Consider the following 21,268-nt stretch of genomic DNA (forward strand, 5'->3'; position numbering starts at 1 on the left):
TTTTAAAAAAAAACGCATAAAATTTGCAAAATCTCATCGGTTCTTTATTTGAAACGTTAGATTGGTCCATGACATTTACTTTTTGAAGATAATTTCATTTAAATGTTGACCGCGGCTGCGTCTTAGGTGGTCCATTCGGAAAGTCCAATTTTGGGCAACTTTTTCGAGCATTTCGGCCGGAATAGCCCGAATTTCTTCGGAAATGTTGTCTTCCAAAGCTGGAATAGTTGCTGGCTTATTTCTGTAGACTTTAGACTTGACGTAGCCCCACAAAAAATAGTCTAAAGGCGTCAAATCGCATGATCTTGGTGGCCAACTTACCGGTCCATTTCTTGAGATGAATTGTTCTCCGAAGTTTTCCCTCAAAATGGCCATAGAATCGCGAGCTGTGTGGCATGTAGCGCCATCTTGTTGAAACCACATGTCAACCAAGTTCAGTTCTTCCATTTTTGGCAACAAAAAGTTTGTTAGCATCGAACGATAGCGATCGCCATTCACCGTAACGTTGCGTCCAACAGCATCTTTGAAAAAATACGGTCCAATGATTCCACCAGCGTACAAACCACACCAAACAGTGCATTTTTCGGGATGCATGGGCAGTTCTTGAACGGCTTCTGGTTGCTCTTCACTCCAAATGCGGCAATTTTGCTTATTTACGTAGCCATTCAACCAGAAATGAGCCTCATCGCTGAACAAAATTTGTCGATAAACACATTTCGAACCGAACACTGATTTTGGTAATAAAATTCAATGATTTGCAAGCGTTGCTCGTTAGTAAGTCTATTCATGATGAAATGTCAAAGCATACTGAGCATCTTTCTCTTTGACACCATGTCTGAAATCCCACGTGATCTGTCAAATACTAATGCATGAAAATCCTAACCTCAAAAGAATCACCCTTTAGTTGCAGTGTAAATGAGAAGGCATCTCAGATTCCGCTGCTGGGTATATTCCTGTTAAATCTTAATCAAATCTGGATAAAAATGACATTGCGTATCAATTGAGTTTAATTATGTGATTTTAATCGCACTATTTTAATGAAGTAACCACGAAAATTTCGACGCGAAAAGCAAACATACTACCGCCTTTAATCTGTCGAATAACATGAAATTCAAAGTGATACTGTGTCATAAATAATCGCAACAATAAATATTGATTTCACTTTCTTAAGGTGGAATTACATACCATGCGGTCATGCGTGCGTACTTTGTATTCGAATGCGTTGACGAATACGATTCTTCAATTGATTTACACAGCATACGTCGGTACATCATTGAATTTGCTGATTACATTCCTTGCCTCTGCGCTTTTTATTGTGTTTTTATATTCCACGCATTTTTTAAAGTATAGGACTTTATGTTTTTTAACTTCAATCAATAATTTCTCGTCCATATTTTAGATTGTTTTTCGTTTCTTGATTTGTTTACATTTTGTTTAATATTGTCAACGCATCCGACGTATTGAAAAGTTAAAAGTTCGTCAACTTTAAGCGTCATATGCATACGTTACTTTTGTCGTGTAACTGAAACAATAGTAGTTCACACATTTTAACTTTTTTGACATGGTATGTAATTCTACCTTTACTTTAAAAATGTAAGATTTCACTTGTTTTCTGTGATTGTTTTTAAATAGCTGATGGCAGTGTTGCACATTTTTAATTCGTGGTCATATCTCCTAAATAAAATGCGCATCAATTGAGTTAATTCATATGCTTTATATCCCAGGAAAAACTAGGTAACCACATCTCATTACAATTGGCATTACCAGGAGTAAAGCTGTCATTACACTTTGCATTACATTGCGGTGAGTTATAATGACTAACTTGTAATAACAATAATAAATACTTCTCGATAATTTTCGTATTGTTATTCTCAAAGTTTTATGCAGTTGGTTGTTAATGACTTAATAATATAGAACAAATGATGGTACTATTAGGTATAATTATTCACATAATTGAGCATTTACTTAAAAAAAACTCAAAAAGAATATGTAATGTTACGGTAAATCTGCAAATTTTTCCGTTAAGGTTTTTACAGATATTTCATAATAATTGTGATTTAAATTAATGACATTACCATATTATGTTTTAAATAAATGATTTATTATGCCTCATTCACATTACACTTCCATTCCATCCATTTAATTTATTAGACTGTCATTCATCCGCGTTAGAGCTCGACCGAAGATTCGGCATTCGGCCAATAATCGATAATCGGCCATGAATCGGCCTTCGGCGTCAAGAATCAAAGTCGGAGCTTTTTGAATATTTTTTATTATAATACCAAACTACACACAAAAAAATTCTGATTCAATCGCAAAATTAATTGATCCAATTAATTTTTTAATTTAAACGTCTTCAGTCACAGAAATGATAGTATCAATTAAAAAATTAATTGACAGCCAATTAAAAAGTTAATTGATCCAATTAAAAAATTAATTGATACTATTAATTTGTGTGACTGATTTTTGATTCACTTAAAAAAATTGTTGAATCAATTAATTTGTTTATAGAATATTTTTTAAAACTCAATTAAGATTCTAATTGGAAAAGTGTTCGTGAATTTTTTTTCTGTGTACTGAATTTTTAATATTAAAAAGACTGATCCAAAAGAATATTATAAGACATGGACTGAATTATCTTATATTGTTGTTTTTATGCCTTTGTTGAATAAAATATGATAATATTAAACGAAAATACACCAAATTTCTTTAATTACAAATTTCAGGAAAATAATCTGCTTCGGCCGATTACTGCTTTATTTGCGAACATCGGGTTCGGCCAAAAAAAAACCCGCTTCGGTCGATCACTAATCCGCGTGTATAAGGGCAAAGAAGAAACACAATCGAAATTAGACTGCTATACCTATTTAACATTGATGGAAATCAATTTATTTCACAAATTTAATAATTGTATATGTTGTGGTATTAAGTAATTTATGGATTTTATTTCAAAATATCGGTAAATAATGGACAAACTTTGTTGCTGGGACAACAAAACATTTGCTGGGACAACAAACATTTGTAGTTGTTATAGCAGAAAATGCGGTTTGCTATTTCAGTAGTGATGTTTGTCAAAATATTTTAGCAAACACGTTTGCTATTTCAGCAGTAAAAAATGGTTGCTTTTTCAACTAACGGATGTTAGCTAAAAAAAAGCTGCTGTATTAGCCAACTTGTTTGCTGAATAACAAAATTTTTTGGGTGTAGGTTTTGTATTTGTGCAGGAAGACGGGATGTGTTAAGAAAAAATAGCCACTCAGGGAACAGAATCCTTATTCTGGCAGCAAAAACACTTTCGCCAATATTTCAATTGAAACACGTCAAAATTAAACAAGTATATACGGCCGTAAGTTCGGCCAGGCCGAAGCTTATGTACCCTCCATCATGGATTGCGTAGAAACTTCATCTAAACACTGCCATCCACAATCGAATTACTTAAGTTGCGGTAACGCTTGCCGATGGCAAGGTATCTTAAAACCTCCTAACACCATCTTCTAAATTGTATGTAAATTCATACGTGGTATATATTAAATCAAAAAAGATCGATCCAATACGTATATAATTCAGTTTGACAAAGTAGACATAAAATTAAACATAAAATTTTGACAAAATTTTCTGTAGAAAAAAAAAATTTAACAAAATTTTCTATAGAAATAAAATTTTCACAAAATTTTCTATAGATATAAAATTTTGACTAAGTTCTCTATACAAATAAAGTTTTGACAAAATTTTCTACAGAAATAAAATTTTACCAAATTTTCTGTAGAAATAAACTTTTGACAAAATTTTCTATAGAAGTAAAATCTTGGTAGATTATTTTTGGCTCGAGTGGCAACCATGATTATGAACCGAATAAAATATGAACAAAATTTTCTATAGAAATAAAATTTTGACAAAATTTTCTATAGAAATAAAATTTTGACAATGATGAAAATTTTATTATGAACCGAATAAAATTTTAACAAAATTTTCTCTAGAAATAAAATTTTGACAAAATTTTCTATAGAAATAATATAAAAAACAACAACAATGCTTAAAGAACAAAACCAACAATAACAAAACAAAACAAATGAAAAAGAAGAGGAGGCACGCTCAAAATAAACCCAGCCATGTGAATTCAAATCGATGATTTGACAGTGGCATAGGAAAAGAGATATGTTTGTTTCGAATTTATTTCGGCATAAGCCGGCTATCAATGTAAAACCTTTTTTCGGAGGGTTCAAGTGTGGTTTTTGTTGGGTTTAATAAACTGCCTGAATTTATTCTGATAATTGGTTGATAGTTTTGCTGCAAGTAGAGGATGCTGATGAGGAATGTGGTAATTCCGAAACGTGCGTCCATCCAACCATCTTGCAGTCTATAGGGCTTTGCCCAAATAAATTTGACAAACATTCTTTTCCTCTGTTGGTTAAGCTACTCTTGTAGTTTAGTCAATGTATGGTTTTAAGCTGAAATAAAAAACAACAACAATGCTTAAAGAACAAAACCAACAATAACAAAACAAAACAAATGAAAAAGAAGAGGAGGCACGCTCAAAATAAACCCAGCCATGTGAATTCAAATCGATGATTTGACAGTGGCATAGGAAAAGAGATATGTCTGTTTCGAATTTATTTCGGCATAAGCCGGCTATCAATGTAAAACCTTTTTTCGGAGGGATCAAGTGTGGTTTTTGTTGGGTTTAATAAACTGCCTGAATTTATTCTGATAATTGGTTGATAGTTTTGCTGCAAGTAGAGGATGCTGATGAGGAATGTGGTAATTCCGAAACGTGCGTCCATCCAACCATCTTGCAGTCTATAGGGCTTTGCCCAAATAAATTTGACAAACATTCTTTTCCTCTGTTGGTTAAGCTACTCTTGTTGTTTAGTCAATGTATGGTTTTAAGCTGAAATAAAAAACAACAACGAAATAATATTTTGACAAAATTTTCTATAGCAATAAAATTTTGGTAGATTATTTTTGGCTCTAGTGGCAACCATGATTATGAACCGATATGGACCAATTTTTTTGTGATTGAACCAATTTTGGTATGGTTGTTAGCGACCATGCCTAATTTGAACCGGATCGGATGAATTTTGCTCCTCCAAGAGGCTCCGGAGGTCAAATCTGGAGAATGTTTTATTTGGGGGCTATATATAATTATGGACCGATATGGACCAATTCTGGCACGGTTGTTAAAGATCATATACTAACACCATGTTCCAAATTACAACCTGATTGGATGAAATTTGCTTCTCTTGGAGCCTTCGCAAGCCAAATCTGGGGATCGGTTTATATGGGGGCTATATATAATTATGAACCGATGTGGACCAATTTTTGCGTGGTTGTTAGAGACCATATACCAACATCATGTACCAAATTTCAGCCGGATCGGATGAAATTTGCTTCTCTTTGAGGCTCCGCAAGCCAAATCTGGGGATCGGTTTATATGGGGGCTATATATAATTATGGACCGATGTGGACCAACTTTTGCAAGATTGTTAGAGACCATATACCAACACCATATACCAAATTTCAGTCGGATCGGATGAAATATGCTTCTGTTAGAGGCTCCACAAGCCAAATCTGAGGGTCCCTTTATATGGGGGCTATACGTAAAAGTGGACCATTTTCAATACCATCCGACCTACATCGATAACAACTACTTGTGCCAAGTTTCAAGTCGATAGCTTGTTTCGTTCGGAAGTTAGCGTGATTTCAACAGACGGACGGACGGACGGACATGCATAGATCGACTCAGAATTTCACCACGACCCAGAATATATATACTTTATGGGTCTTAGAGCAATATTTCGATGTGTTACAAACGGAATGACAAAGTTAATATACCCCCATCCTATGATGGAGGGTATAAAAAAGGCTAAAAAACGCTAAAAGCATAATGAAAACAATGACTTAAAAAAAGCCAGATCTAGCCCAATTGGCTATTGGCAATTGTTTTTTTAAACGTATTATTCAATTATATCGGAATTAACTTTTTCATGTGTCTTATAAAACTTTTTTCATTTATTATTTGCTTACACTCTTATGTTAAACTTTCCACCAAAATAACATGTCTCAAATACTTTCAAAAATGTGAAAATTTTCTTTTTTTTCAAAATATCAATATATATGGTACAAATAATTAATTTTTACTGTGTTTCTAACAAAATAGCCCGTGTAAAAATTGAGGGATCTAATCAGATGTGATTGGATCTCAAAATTGACCCCTTTAGATATAAGAAGATATACCCACATATAATGAGATATAATTAGATATAAATATATATAATTCCATATATGACTAGATCTAACATCAATTATATATAGGGATAAGACATTAGATCTAGGCATTAGCGTAGCTAGACAATCTTAATAGGGGGGGCTATAGCCCCCCTAGCTAAAAATTTATAGACTGAACTTATAACTTCAATTAATGTTAATGTTAAAATTAATAAAAAAATTAGACATCAAAATAACTCGACAATTAATTTATAATAGAGCAACTTAAAATAGTTCCCAACAAAAAAAATGGGAGTTGTTCTAAAGGCACAACTTTAAAAGCACTTCCACAAAGAAGTTAATTATTTTAACTACACAGGAAGTTTTTTTACTTAATTTTTTTCATATTTTAATGCGTAATTTTTTGTTTTCTTTTTTTTTCAAATAGTTTAAAAAAAGAGTAAGAATAAATAAAGTAGTACAAATTATTCAAATTTTGCCACAAAAATGACAAATCCATTATAGAAAAATCAATACTTTTTGAAAATATTCGAGGGAAAATGTTTCAATCAAGCTTTGGAATGCATTAAAAATTATAAAAATTATTTAGCTGGGAAAATATCACACAATTTTTGAATTCACATTCAAAACACTGAATTCGGATCTCACCTTAAGAAGTGATGCAAATCAATTGCAACGGCTGTTCGATGGACATCCCTCCTATGACAAATTCATATTACATTCATCGCTTCTACGTCAATTTTGCACCACTCCCGGACCCAAAAAGAACATTTTCGCTTCTTTTTTGGCAACGCTTTTTTGCAGCATTATTAAGATATTAATTTATGAAAGAATAGTTTTATTATCAATTACTATTTTTTTAATTAAATTGACTAAATCAGACTAAACAAAATAATAAATAATAAACTAAATCACAACCACAGCTTTATTTCATAAATATCAGACTTCAAACACTGCCATCGGCAACTGCTACCACAACCCAAGTAATTCGATTGTGCATGAAAGTCTTTAGCGTAACTTTGTGCGGTTGTATATACTTGTTTAATTTTTATAAAAATGGAAAATCGTAAATAGGTTTTCAAATTCTGGGGGGGGGGGCTAAACTTTTTCTGGGGGGGTCTAAGCCCCTTCCCCAGAGGCCTTCCTACGCTTATGGATCTAGGCCAATATTTAGATCTGATCATATATAGATTAGATTTTTCGGATCTACTCATATCTAATTGTATTAAATTAGATCCCTCTATTTTTACTCGGGATTTTTAAATTCACTCCTATTCCTATTGTCGCCTTCGCTTTCGCCCTCGCTTTTTGAGGTCTGTCGCTTTTTCGTCGCCTCGTCACTATATTGGTATTCCTATGGAGTGGCGACGGCGACGATTACTTTTTGTACTAATTACAATGCTCCGTAACAAATGGCGTATATCACTAGCTTTAAAATATTTTTATTTCTGACGCAATTCTAAGTCTGAAAGATGCAGAAAAAATATCAAATTTGAAGCGGAGAAAATGTGGATACCTATGCAAGGACAGTAAAAGCCTACAAAACTATAAAAATGGCACAAGGATCATCGTGAAAGAAAACAACTAGCTGATGTGCAAAAATGAATTTTAGTTATTTGCGTTTAAAATACTGTTTGTGTGTAATTCAATTTGAATTGGAAAATTAAAATAAATAATACATTTGACTCGGGAAATGATTTAGATACCTACACACGGACAATAACAACATACAGCCTATACAATTGGAACGACGCTGGCATTATGCGTCCAAGGATCATTCAAAGTTCGTGAAGGACACAATTGTTATCTACACACAAAAAACATTTTTTCTGATTCAATCATGAAATTAATTGATCCAATTAATTTTTTAATTGAAATGTCTTCAATCACAGAAATGATAGTATCAATTAAAAAATTAATTGACAGCCTATTAAAAAGTTAATTGATCCAATTAAAAACTTAATTGATACTATTAATTTGTGTGATTGATTTTTGATTCAATTAAAAAATTTGTTGAATCAATTAAATTTTTAATAGAATATTTTTTAAAACTCAACTAAGATTTTAATTGGAAAAATGTTCGTGAATTTTTTTTCTGTGTAAGTTTGGTGCTAGATAAAATAAAACATTGGCCTTGAAGGGTTTCTATTAAAAATAAATGGAATTGAAAATCAAAACGTTTACCATAATTGTTCAGTTTCTCTATAATGTAAACGCGATGGCCGTAACTACTATATATACTATGCAGCGGTAAACTATGCAGCGCCAGTGTGGACACCTCAAACGAGCGATACGCAGTGGAATAACATACAGACCTGTCAGAACGCTGCCCTTGGAACCGCAACAGGATGTCTCCGCAGTACACCCCTGGATCACCTTTATGCGGAGACCAAGATCATCCCAGTGCGTCGACACAACTACATGTTGTCAAAGCAGTACCCCTTGGGTTGTCATCGAAGTTTTCATCCGAATCACCATCTTGTGGATAGACAACCTCCACCCAGGAATGTAAGGGTTGATCTTCACCTTCTAGAGCCCAAGACCCAGCGTTACAAAAGAGAGCCTCTAGATCAGGGAGCATACCAGACAGGTCTGAACAGGATTCATGAGGATACTGTAGCTGAAGCGGTGAGAAGGTTAATCCTGTTCTCGGAGTCCGCCCATAGCACCGGAGGAGAGAGACCTCCAACGGCAGACAAGGGTAGTTTTGGCCCAACTAAGATCAGGCAAGTGCAGCCGACTCAATTCATACTTATCAGTGATTGATAGTAGCGTAGCTGACGTGTGTTCCATATGTAATCAAGGGCCACATGACATTCGTCACCTTTTTGCTTGCCCAGCTAAGCCTACCCGTCTCACTACCAGATCACTCTGGACACACCCCATACTTGTCGCAGAGTTCCTTGATCTGGCTACAAGCTGAACTACACAAGCATAGAACAAAATGGATGAAACTACATTAAAAACTGTTACAACAACAACAACTATATATACGGATTTTTGTCAATTTAGTATACACAGAAAAAAATATCACCAAAATATTTCCAATTAAAAAGTTAATTGAAGTTGAAATTTTTTTCAATTAATAAATTACAATTAATAAAATACAATTAACTTTTTAATCATGATAGAAACATTAAGTTAATTAAGTCAATGATTCAAAATTTTTAAATTTTTAATTAAAAAAATTAATTGATACAATTAACTTTTTAATCAAATTCGGAAGACTAATTCAGTTAAAAAAGTGCTGATTTTTTTTAATTTTTAATTAAAAATGTATTTCAAACAATCATTTGTTAATCCAAATAAAAACTCTAAGCCAATTCAGAAAATAATTAAAAATTTTTATCTTTTTTAATTAATAAATTAATTGAGTTTTGCAATCAACATCAATTAATTTTTTAATTGAATCAATTAAAAAATTAATTGAAATTTGCTGAGAAAAATCAATTAATTTTTTAATCAGGAATTTTTTCTATGCCCAATTAAAATTGTGGTTGATACTATCATTTTCGTGATTGAAGACATTTCAATTAAAAAATTAATTGGATCAATTAATTTGGTGATTGAACCAGAAAAAAATTTTTTTGTGTGTAAATAACACATTTTTATATCAATAGATTTGTGATCGTGGTTAGCTCGTTGATATAGAACATGAGTTGTGCATAGAGTGCAATAAATACTTGAACAATATAGATTTTTTAATAATAGACGCAAAAAAAATAATTCTTTCCTCCCAAACGAAATTTTAGACAAACAAAGATCGTTTCTCATTAGCTTTTCGTTGTAAGGAAGTTTCTTTGGAAGAAAAGTATATACTTTTGTGATAAACGATTTTTCTTTTCCAGGATGTAAAAACAATTTCATAAAGACTAAGTCAAAAAACAATTTTTTCTGGCTTATTGCAGTTTTCCTCATATCTTTCTCACTTCCACTAGGTTTTTTAGTTCTGAACACCTACGTAGCTGTTATTCACATCAACAGTCAAACAGTTATATTTATATAGCACGAGCCGATTAAACAAAATTTATTTAACAGAAACATACATTTAGTTGGGCCATGGTTAGTACGTCCGCCTTGCATACCAATGGTCGTGGGTTCGATCCCTGCTTCGATCGAACACCAAAAAGTTTTTTTTCAACATTATATACTACTATATTAAATTTTTACTATGAAACTGTTAAATGTGTCTTATTAAAGACAGAAAAAACAGTGCTTGATATAAACGAAATGGACTGTGTTGTTGGTTCAAAAATATTTTTTTTATTGAAAAAATAAACATTTTGTAAAAAACGATTTTTTTGGTGATAGAAGTTTAACTCTAAAAAAGAACAGCTTTCTCGGTACACGTTTTCCAAACTTTTTTTTTTGCGTGTAGTTACTGCTTTTTACCATTACCAGTTTCCTATTTTTAAACTTATTTTTCAATTGTTCGATTACTTACTTAATCAAAAAATTGACAAAAATAACTATTACGTTCCTTTTTTTAGAATTGATCTAATGAAGGAGGAAGGAGGAGGCAGTGTTGAGTTGATCCCAGGTGGAAGAGATATTCAGGTCACGTCTCAAAATCTTCTTGATTATATCAGACGATACACCGAATATAGGCTGGTCAAAGCTCAAGAAAAGGCGTTAGAAGTAATTAGTTTATAATATCAATCGAACACTGTTTAATGTTTAATTTCTTAGGCAATTCGAGATGGCGTGTTTGATGTTTTACCCGATAATTGCATGCAGAGCTTAACAGCTGAGGATTTGCGATTACTTTTGAATGGAGTGGGTGACATAAATGTATCAACACTCATTTCATACACCACATTCAACGATGAATCTAGCGAAGGATCCGATAAATTGTTAAAATTTAAACGGTGGTTTTGGAGTATTGTGGAGAAGATGAATACTATGGAACGACAAGATCTGGTAAAACTATAAAAACACCATATTGTCCAAATTTTCTATAATGTTCTTTACTAAATAGGTGTATTTTTGGACTGGTTCCCCAGCTTTACCGGCGTCGGAAGAAGGGTTTCAGCCATTACCTTCGGTCACAATTCGTCCTGCCGATGACACTCACTTACCAACAGCTAACACATGTATATCCAGGCTTTATATACCCTTGTATTCGAGCAAGTCAATTTTGCGTGGCAAATTGCTCCTTGCGATCAAATCAAAAAATTTTGGTTTTGTGTAAACCCAGATTTTGTATCAAACATTGTTTTCATCGCATTGTAATTCATGGGATAGGATTCCACATTTGATAACAAAAATTAAATTATTACGTAACCAAATAGAAGGTATTCATTGAATTTAAACGTCATATGTAATTCATTCCTGCAACGGTAAAATTAAGAAGTTGGACTTTTTGTTTTACAATTTTTAAGACTTTAGACCTTTAAAAGATGTTTATCTCATAATAATTACTGAAAATCTTTTTTAGTTTTAATAGGTAATTATCACAAATAATCACGTCTCATGAATACTAACTAAAATACCTTAAACATACATATAACCATAATATTATAATTTCATGAAGTTATTATCATTATTCACTACAGCATCAATGCTCTAATATATATGTGCAAAATAATGAACATAGAATTGTATTTAAATATATATATATTCTGAAGTAATAATCGTGTGTGCTGCGTTTATCTTTCATTTGAATACCGATGGGATGTGTCCAAAGTGACCTGGTGGTGATTAGGTTTAGCGGGTCACGGCAGCTACTCTGTTAGACTAAAACTACCGTAGGAGGTCTCTTTTTCTCCTGTGGTATGGACGGTAATGTGAATCACGAAAATTGTCTTGAGGAGCGAGAACTGGGGTGAATTTTTAAATGGTGTTCGTGTGTGAATGATCGTGGGTAAAGAAAAATTCACGGCTTACGATATCGAGATCATTATCGTATCGAAAAAATTGTCGATACGATTCAAAGTTTAGATCACGGCATTCGATCGAAATTTGATGCAATTTCTCTAGCATTGCCAACAGCAAAAAACGAAGCAGAACAAAATGAAATGACAAAATTAAGTTTGCGGCACAAAATAGAATGTAGAAAAACACATGTTTTTGAAGATTTCAAAGTAAAAAGTAAATTTTATTGCATTATATCTTATGGACCCATATCCTAATTGAAATTCCTTCCTAATTGGAGGATGAGATGAATATAAAATAATTCGGGACAAATAAGGAATAAAAGTGCACATTGTTATTGGTGTAAGTACATGGGTTTGAAATGGTGTGCACTGTTAGAAAGTCACCTTTTGCAGGCTCAATGGACGATTTCGGCTGACGAAGAAGCCGTTCAAATGGAAAATAATTTTTGTTGGTATGTCAACGTCAATTCTATCGCTTTACAATTGTCTGCCGCCTTAAAACTTTTTGCCAGTGGAAGCCTTCATCATTCACTATTCTTACAAGGTGGTCCAGAAGCGTTACGTTGTCACGGAATGGTACGGTAATTAGCTGATCACAATCTCTTGGATATCGATCTAGCATGTGCACTTTATATATGGTTCTTTGCAAAACTAGGATGCTCGATTATGACCAATTTTTGTTTAACTTTCATTGGAGTTGCATTAGTCCTAAATATTCAAAATATGTTAATTATATGAAAATTTACTACAAATTAGCAAAAATTCTAATTCAAAAATTCTAAAACTAATATTATTACTATTCCTATATGGCGAAAACAATGTAAAAAACAAGTGAAAAATGTTTTACGATTGCAATTTACCAATCGAAAAAATTGTCGATAAAAAAAAACTCGATATCGACTCTCGTGATCCGCAAAATTTATATTTCGATCAAAAGTTCTCGATATCGAATGCCGTGATTAGCACCCTGGGTTACATAATATGAGGCGGGAAACTGAAAGTTAATCCCGAAAAGGTAAGGGCCGGAGGCGTTTTATATCAAGTGGGCGACACCGGAAGGGAACACGTAATAGCTTATTTTTTTATTTATTTTTTTTTTATTTATTTATTTAAATTTTGTAATTCGAAGCCTCAGGTGGCCAATTTAACATAAATTACAATAAGACTACAAAAACATTTAAAATTAAAATTAATTAAATTAAGATAAAAATAAAAGCTTAAACTAATTATAATATTAAATTATATTATGTGTCAAAGAAGCTCATCGAGGCTCAACGCAACTATAATCCCGAAAAGGTAAGGGCCGGAGGCGTTTTATATCAAGTGGGCGACACCGGAAGGGAACACGTAATAGCTTATGTGTCAAAGAAGCTCATCGAGGCTCAACGCAACTATGATGTCCTTTGTGAGCGTTTCAGGCAGTACGTTGATCGAGTTTCCTTCAAAATCGTCACCGACCACTGCGGGACGTCATCGAGAAATATCATGCTATTGGTTGTCATGGGCGCTTCCATAAAACCATATGTCGCATAAGGCAAAAATATTTCTGGCCCAACATGGCAAATGATATTCGCGACTACATTAAAAAGTGTGATGGCTACAAAATCATCAAAGCCCATAACGAATCCCACGCTCGCCAATTCGCATTTCAAAATACTGTACTGCGACTTTTAAGTCCATACCTCTTGAACAAGTGTAAGAATATTCAGTTACTCATTGTTATCGACCATATGTCCAAATTTGTCTTTCTAAAACCGGCAGCAAATTCATTTAACATAATTGGTTTTCTTCGTAGTGACGTCTTTAGTATTTAGGGAATTATTTCGCCATCTACTCTAACGTTCAACTGCCTACGTACTTCCGCCGTCCATGTAGTCAACAGTGTGGCTGAGGATTTGGTGGCAGATTGTAACGGAACTTAATACAAAAAGTATTCGCCCTTACATGCATTCAAGGCCGTATTCAGGGGGGGGATGAGGGTAATCAAACCCCCCCGAAATGAATGAATATTTTTATATAAATAAATATATATTTTTAGCTGCATAGAAAAATCTTATCGAAGATGTTGAAGAAAAGCTGGAGGTTTTATTTTGAAAAACGCTTACCTATAAAACTTGCACAAATCATAGAATACTAGTTGAAAAGCCCGTCAAACGACAGTCGAAAAAAAAACAAATTATTTTTGTTCTCGCACCACAAATTTCATTTTTGGAAAATGTCTTTCTGCTTTTTATTTGTGTTTGTTGTTCTTTTTGTGAACATGACTCGCTTTGTTTGGCCATAGCAACAACAACGAAACATCCAAACACACATGTGTAAATGAAATGGCGCAAAACCTGCGAAAAGAACCTGCCTAATTCAGCGATGGAAGCAATAAAGAGATTTTTCCAAACGTGCATATTCTTTTAAAAATTTTGGTCACTTTACCAGTTACTCAGGGATGGAAAATACAATTTTTAAGAAAGTACAAAAAAGGTATTTTTTGAGCGGAAAGGTACTTTTTACTAAATTTCAACAAAAATTTCACTGGAAGATTATTGTCAAGAGACTGAATTTTAAAGAAAATAAAATTTTGACAAAATTTTCTATAGAAATAAAATTTTGCAAAAATTTCCTATAGAAATAAAATTTTTACAAAATTTTCAATTGAAATAAAATGTTGACAAAATTTTCTATAAAAATAAAATTTTGCAAAAATTCTATATAGAAATAAAATGTTGACAACTATTTCTACCGAAATAAAAAAATCGATAATATAGAATCGCATTCTTTTTTCGACTAAAACTTTCTTAAAGTTCAATAAAATCCTGTTTTTTTTTTTTTTTTTTTTTTTTTTTTTTTTTTTTAGCAAATAAGGTTGATAAAGACTTTCTCAAAATATTAAAATATTTTGTCAAAGCTATTGTACCATAAATCTGATATCGACTCAAAAATGTCTACATAAAAGGTACTAAATCATTCGCGGGATCGATAAAAACTTAATCCGATACACGTTTTTGTGAGCCTAAAATACCAGATTATTTACAATTTCAAGCAAATCAGATAAAAACTACGGTTTCTAGAAACCCAAGGAGTTAAATCGGGAGATCGTTCTTATGGGGGCTATACAAAAATATGGACCGATACTCACCGTTTTCGGCACACCTCTTTATGACCCGAAAATACCTCTAGATTTCCAATTTCAGTCAAATAGGATAAAAACTTCGGATTCTAGAAGCCCAAGAAGTAAAATCTTGAAATCGGTCTATATGGGGGCTATACCAAAATATGGACCGATACTAACCATTTTCGGCACACCTCTTTATGGTCCTAAAATACCTCTTGATTTCCAATTTCAGACAAATTGGATAAAAACTACGGTTTCTATAAGCCCAAGACCCCAAATCGGGAGGTCGTTTTGTATGGGGACCATACCAAAACATGGACCGATACTCACAATTTTTGGCACACGTATTTGTGGTCCTACAATACCTCTAGATTTCCAATTTCAGGTAAATTGAATAAAAACTGCGGTTTCTATAATCCCAAGAAGTAAAATCGGGAGATCGGTCTATATGGGGGCTATACCAAAATATGGATCGATACTCACAATTTTTGGCACACGTATTTGTGGTCCTACAATACCTCTAGATTTCCAATTTCAGGTAAATTGGATAAAAACTGCGGTTTCTATAAGCCCAAGAAGTAAAATCGGGATATCGGTCTATATGGGGGCTATACCAAAACATGGACCGATAATCACCATTTTTGGCACACCTCTTTATGGTCATAAAATACCTCTAGGTTTCAAATTTCAGGCAAATTGGATAAAAACTACGATTTCTATAAGCCCAAGACCCGAAATCGGGAGGTCGGTTTATATGGGGACTATATCAAAACCTGGACCGTATAGCCTATCTTCGAACTTGACCTGCCTGCAGACAAAAGACGAGTTTGTGCAAAATTTCAGTACGATTGCTTCATTATTGAAGACTGTAGCGTGATTACAACAGACAGACAGACAGACGGACATCGTTATATCGTCTTAGAATTTCTCCCTGATCAAGAATATATATACATTATATAGTCGGAAATCGATATTTCGATGTGTTACAAACGGAATGACAAACTTATTATACCCCCGTCACCATGAGATTATATGAATATTTTTTTTAAAGTTGAACCCCCCCCGAATTAAAATCCTGGCTACGGCCTTGCATGCATTTATTTAATTGTGCTTCACGTTGTTTGGTATATGTGTATTTTGTGTGGCCACTATGCATATGCCCACTGCTCCACATACCCACTGCAGTATGGGTGGGTATGGGAAAAATGCTTTATGAGGCAATCTGACTGGGCAACATTTACTTTTGCATGCTATGAGTATAATTCTCATCTACGTCGTGGCTGTGGGAGAATATAAACTCGGGGTTTTTGGCCAACGAGCAAGGAGTCCCGACTGCCGAAGGGTATTGAACACGACGAGTAGCACGACCGCAGTCAGTTCATACTAAGCGACAGGAGCTCTACCACATTTATTTTTTAATAGCTTCGGCTATTAGCTTGCTTTCGCACTAATAGCTTCGGCTATTAGCTTGCTTCCGCACTAATCGTTTCCCGACGATTAGCTTGCTTCCGCACTAGTAGCTTCGGCTATTAGTTTGCTTCCGCACTAATTGTTTCGGCAATTAGCTTGCTTCCGCATTAATAAAGGGTGATTCTTTTGAGGTTAGGATTTTCATGCATTAGTATTTGACAGATCACGTGGGATTTCAGACATGGTGTCAAAGAGAAAGATGCTCAGTATGCTTTGACATTTCATCATGAATAGACTTACTAACGAGCCACAACGTCGAATTTTCAGTGAATGGGCCCTAGAAAAGTTGGCAGAAAATCCGCTTTTTTATCGACAAATTTTGTTCAGCGATGAGGCTCATTTCTGGTTGAATGGCTACGTAAATAAGCAAAATTGCCGCATTTGGAGTGAAGAGCAACCAGAAGCCGTTCAAGAACTGCCCATGCATCCCGAAAAATGCACTGTTTGGTGTGGTTTGTACGCTGGTGGAATCATTGGACCGTATTTTTTCAAAGATGCTGTTGGACGCAACGTTACGGTGAATGGCGATCGCTATCGTTCGATGCTAACAAACTTTTTGTTGCCAAAAATGGAAGAACTGAACTTGGTTGACATGTGGTTTCAACAAGATGGCGCTACATGCCACACAGCTCGCGATTCTATGGCCATTTTGAGGGAAAACTTCGGAGAACAATTCATCTCAAGAAATGGACCGGTAAGTTGGCCACCAAGATCATGCGATTTGACGCCTTTAGACTATTTTTTGTGGGGCTACGTCAAGTCTAAAGTCTACAGAAATAAGCCAGCAACTATTCCAGCTTTGGAAGACAACATTTCCGAAGAAATTCGGGCTATTCCGGCCGAAATGCTCGAAAAAGTTGCCCAAAATTGGACTTTCCGAATGGACCACCTAAGACGCAGCCGCGGTCAACATTTAAATGAAATTATCTTCAAAAAGTAAATGTCATGGACCAATCTAACGTTTCAAATAAAGAACCGATGAGATTTTGCAAATTTTAGGCGTTTTTTTTTTAAAAAAAAGTTATCAAGCTCTTAACAAATCACCCTTTAGCTTCGGCTATTAGCTTGCTTTCGCACTAATAGCTCCGGCTATTAGCTTGCTTCCACTAGTAGGTTCGGCAAGTAGTTTGTAGGTTTGTTACTAACCTAACAACGAATTAAAGTTGATCCTGGACGACCACTGGTCTACCTCAGCCGACGACAAAACCACGTTACAAGATATCCTCAAATTTCTAGCAGTGCTGTTATTTCACTGTAAGATCAGCAATGTAGACGTTTAAAGATCGCATATGTCATCAACAATGGCCATGATTGTACAGTCGTCCGCATATGATACAATCTCGACGCCGTCAGGGGGTGGAATAGAGGACATGTAGAGATTAAACAGTGCCGGAGATATCACCCCACCCTGGGGAACTCCCTGTTTAACTCTATGGGTTTTGACTTCTTGTCTCTGAATTCCACGTACGACTGGCGTCCGCACATATAATTCAGAACCCAAAAGCTACGTTCCGGTAGGGACGTATTCTCGATGTCTTCGAATGGCATGGTTGACCGTATCAAATGCCTTCGATGGGTCAAGCGCCAAGAGGACCGTCCTATGACACGACTTGGACTGATTGAGTCCCATATTAATATGTCTCAAAATGGCATGCGAGGCTGTCGTCGTGCTATTAAGGTACATAGCACGACGACGGAATTCATGTTGATGGTGGGCAGCTGGTGGAATCACCCTACCCATCTTCCAGATATCGGGTATAATGAGTGACAACTTCGATGGCAACCCAAGAAGTACTGCTTTGACAACATGTAGTTGTGTCGACGCACTGGGATGATCTTGGTCTCCGCATAAAGGTGATCCAGGGGTGCCGCAGTACACCCCTGGATCACCTTCTGACATCCTGTTGCGGTTCTAAGGGCAGCGTTCTGACAGGTCTGTATGTTATTCCACTGCGTATCGCTCGTTTGAGGTGTCCACACTGGCGCTGCATAGTTTACCACTGACCGGCCAATTGCCTTATATGTAGTTAACAAGGTTTCTTTGTCCGCACCCCAAGTGCTGCCGGCAAGCGACTCGAAGACCTTGTTTCTACCACGGAGCTTATCACAAATTGCAGTGGCATGGGCGGACGACTTATAAAGGCTGTCGAATGTGACGCCGAGAATCTTGGGGTAATTTGTTGTCGGAATTGTTTCGCCATCGACTCTGACATTCAACTGCCTGCGTATTTCCGCCGTCCATATAGTGAATTGTGTGGCTGAGGATTTGATGGGAGATATCCTCAAATTTCTTGCAGTGAAATAACTGGTAAGATCAGAGAGGTAGACATTTAATCGATCGCAAATGTCATCAACAATGGGCCCGGATGCCATGATTGTGCAATCGTCCGCATAAGACACAATCTCGACACCGTCAGGAGGGGGTGGAATCGAGGACAGGTAGAGGTTAAACAGTGCCGGAGATATCACCCCGCCCTGGGGAACTCCCTGTTTACCTCTTCGGGTTTTGACTTCTTGTCCCTGAATTCCACGTACGATTGGCGTCCACACATATAATTCAGAACCCAACGCTTCGTTCCTGCCGGTGGGGACGTGTTCTCGATGTCCTCGAATAATGTGGCATAGTTGACCGTATCGAACGCTTTCGATAGGTCAAGCGCCACGAGGACCGTCCTATGACACGGCTTGGGCTGATTAAGTCCCCTATTGATATGTATCGAAATGGCATGTAAGGCTGTCGTCGTACTGTGTACCTTTCGGAATCCATGTTGATGGTGGGCAACTCGAAAATTCTCCACAAGGCTGGGGAGGAGTAGTGCCTCAATTGTCTTGGCTACTGGTGAGAGAAGGGATATCGGTCTGTACGATTCACCTTTACTCGAATCTTTGCCTGGCTTCAGTAGTGGAATCACTCTTCCCATCTTCCAGGCATCGGGTATAATGAGTGATTCCAAGGACAAATTGAGGAGTCTGGTCAGGTACTCAACCCCCAGTATTCCCAGATGCTTCAGCATTAGCATTGAAATTCCGTCGGGGCCCAGCTTCTTGGATGGTTTCGCGCTGTTGATGACATTGGTATCTTCGGCTGCGGTCAATTGTGGTGTCGTCGGCTCGGAGACCACGTATGCGACGAGTGGCTCTCCTTTTCGCTCTATCACTCTCGGGATCTCTTCGGGTCAGTCACAGTCACGTCGCCAAAGGTGACTGAAATCCCATCATCCCTTGTAGTGCTCGTCGACTATCTTACTAATCCCTAGATTCAGTTTCCTGATTCTCGGATCAGACGGCGTTCATCACGCTCGTCTGCGAGTCGCGCCGCTTTGGCTGGGAAGTTGGGCCTCACTTGGGTAATTCCAAGTGATGCACAACTTCCAAAAAGCACCAAATCGCCTTTTTGGTGCCTTTTCCAAAAAAAAAACAAGTATATACGGTATATACGGCCGTAAGTTCGGCCAGGCCGAATCTTATGTACCCTCCACCATGGATTGCGTAGGAACTTCTACTAAAGGCTGTCATCCACAATCGAATTACTTGGGTTGCGATAACACTTGCCGATGGCAAGGTATCGTAAAACTTTTTAACACTGTCTTCTAAATTGTAAGTTAGCCCATACGGGGTATATATTAAACAAAAAAGGCCGATTAAATACGTATATAATATAGTTTGACAAAATTTTCTATAGAAATGAAAACTTGACAAAATTTTCTATAGAAATGAAAACTTGACAGTGAAAGACGACTCCGACAAATAAAAACCAAAGAATTCAAATTTAATTCAAAGGTGGATTGAACCGACTTTATTGAGTTCCCAGAGTTTGCGATCTGTTAGAACTATCTGCAGAAGAGTTATTAAACACAACTAACTTAAAGTAAAACAAGTATATACGGCCGTAAGTTCGGCCAGGCCGAAGCTTATGTACCCTCCATCATGGATTGCGTAGAAACTTCTTCTAAACACTGCCATCCAGAATCGAATTACTTAAGTTGCGGTAACGCTTGCCGATGGCAAGGTATCTTAAAACTTCCTAACACCATCTTCTAAATTGTATGTAAGTCCATACGTGGTATATATTAAATCAAAAAAGATCGATCCAATACGTATATAATTCAGTTTGACAAAGTTAACAAAATTTTCTATAGAAATAAAATTTTCACAAAATTTTCTATAGAAATAAAAATTTTGACAAAATTTTCTATAGAAAGAAAATTTTGACAAAAATTTCTACAGAAATAAAATTTTAACAAACTTTTCTATAGAAATAAACTTTTGACAAAATTTTCTATACAAATAAAATCTTGGTAGATTATTTTTGGCTCGAGTGGTAACCATGATTATGAACCGAATAAAATTTGAACAAAATTTTCTATAGAAATAAAATTTTGACAATATTTTCTATAGAAATAAAATTCTGACAATGATGAAAATTTTATTATGAACCGAATAAAATTTTAACACAATTTTCTCTAGAAATAAAATTTTGACAAAATTTTCTATAGAAATAAAATTTTGGTAGATTATTTTTGGCTCTAGTGGTAACCATGATTATGAACCGATATAGACCAATTTTTGTGTGATTGGACCAATTTTGGTA

At 35.4% G+C, this 21,268-nt stretch overlaps 1 protein-coding gene across 2 annotated transcripts in view; it reads left to right on the forward strand.

Moving 5' to 3' along the window:
* The window catches only part of hyd (E3 ubiquitin-protein ligase hyd), an 83,668-nt gene extending 71,810 nt beyond the window's left edge, over positions 1–11,858 (forward strand). For both annotated transcript variants that reach the window (XM_075291051.1, XM_075291052.1), the window contains 3 exons: positions 10,716–10,863; positions 10,915–11,145; positions 11,204–11,858. In XM_075291051.1, coding sequence (XP_075147166.1) covers positions 10,716–10,863; positions 10,915–11,145; positions 11,204–11,416 — 592 coding nt within the window. In that variant the 3' untranslated portion in view covers positions 11,417–11,858. The remainder of the gene's footprint in view (positions 1–10,715; positions 10,864–10,914; positions 11,146–11,203) is intronic.
* Positions 11,859–21,268: the final 9,410 nt, after the last annotated feature.

Source organism: Haematobia irritans, chromosome 1 (assembly GCF_050003625.1).
Source record: "Haematobia irritans isolate KBUSLIRL chromosome 1, ASM5000362v1, whole genome shotgun sequence".
Classification (NCBI taxonomy): domain Eukaryota; kingdom Metazoa; phylum Arthropoda; class Insecta; order Diptera; family Muscidae; genus Haematobia; species Haematobia irritans.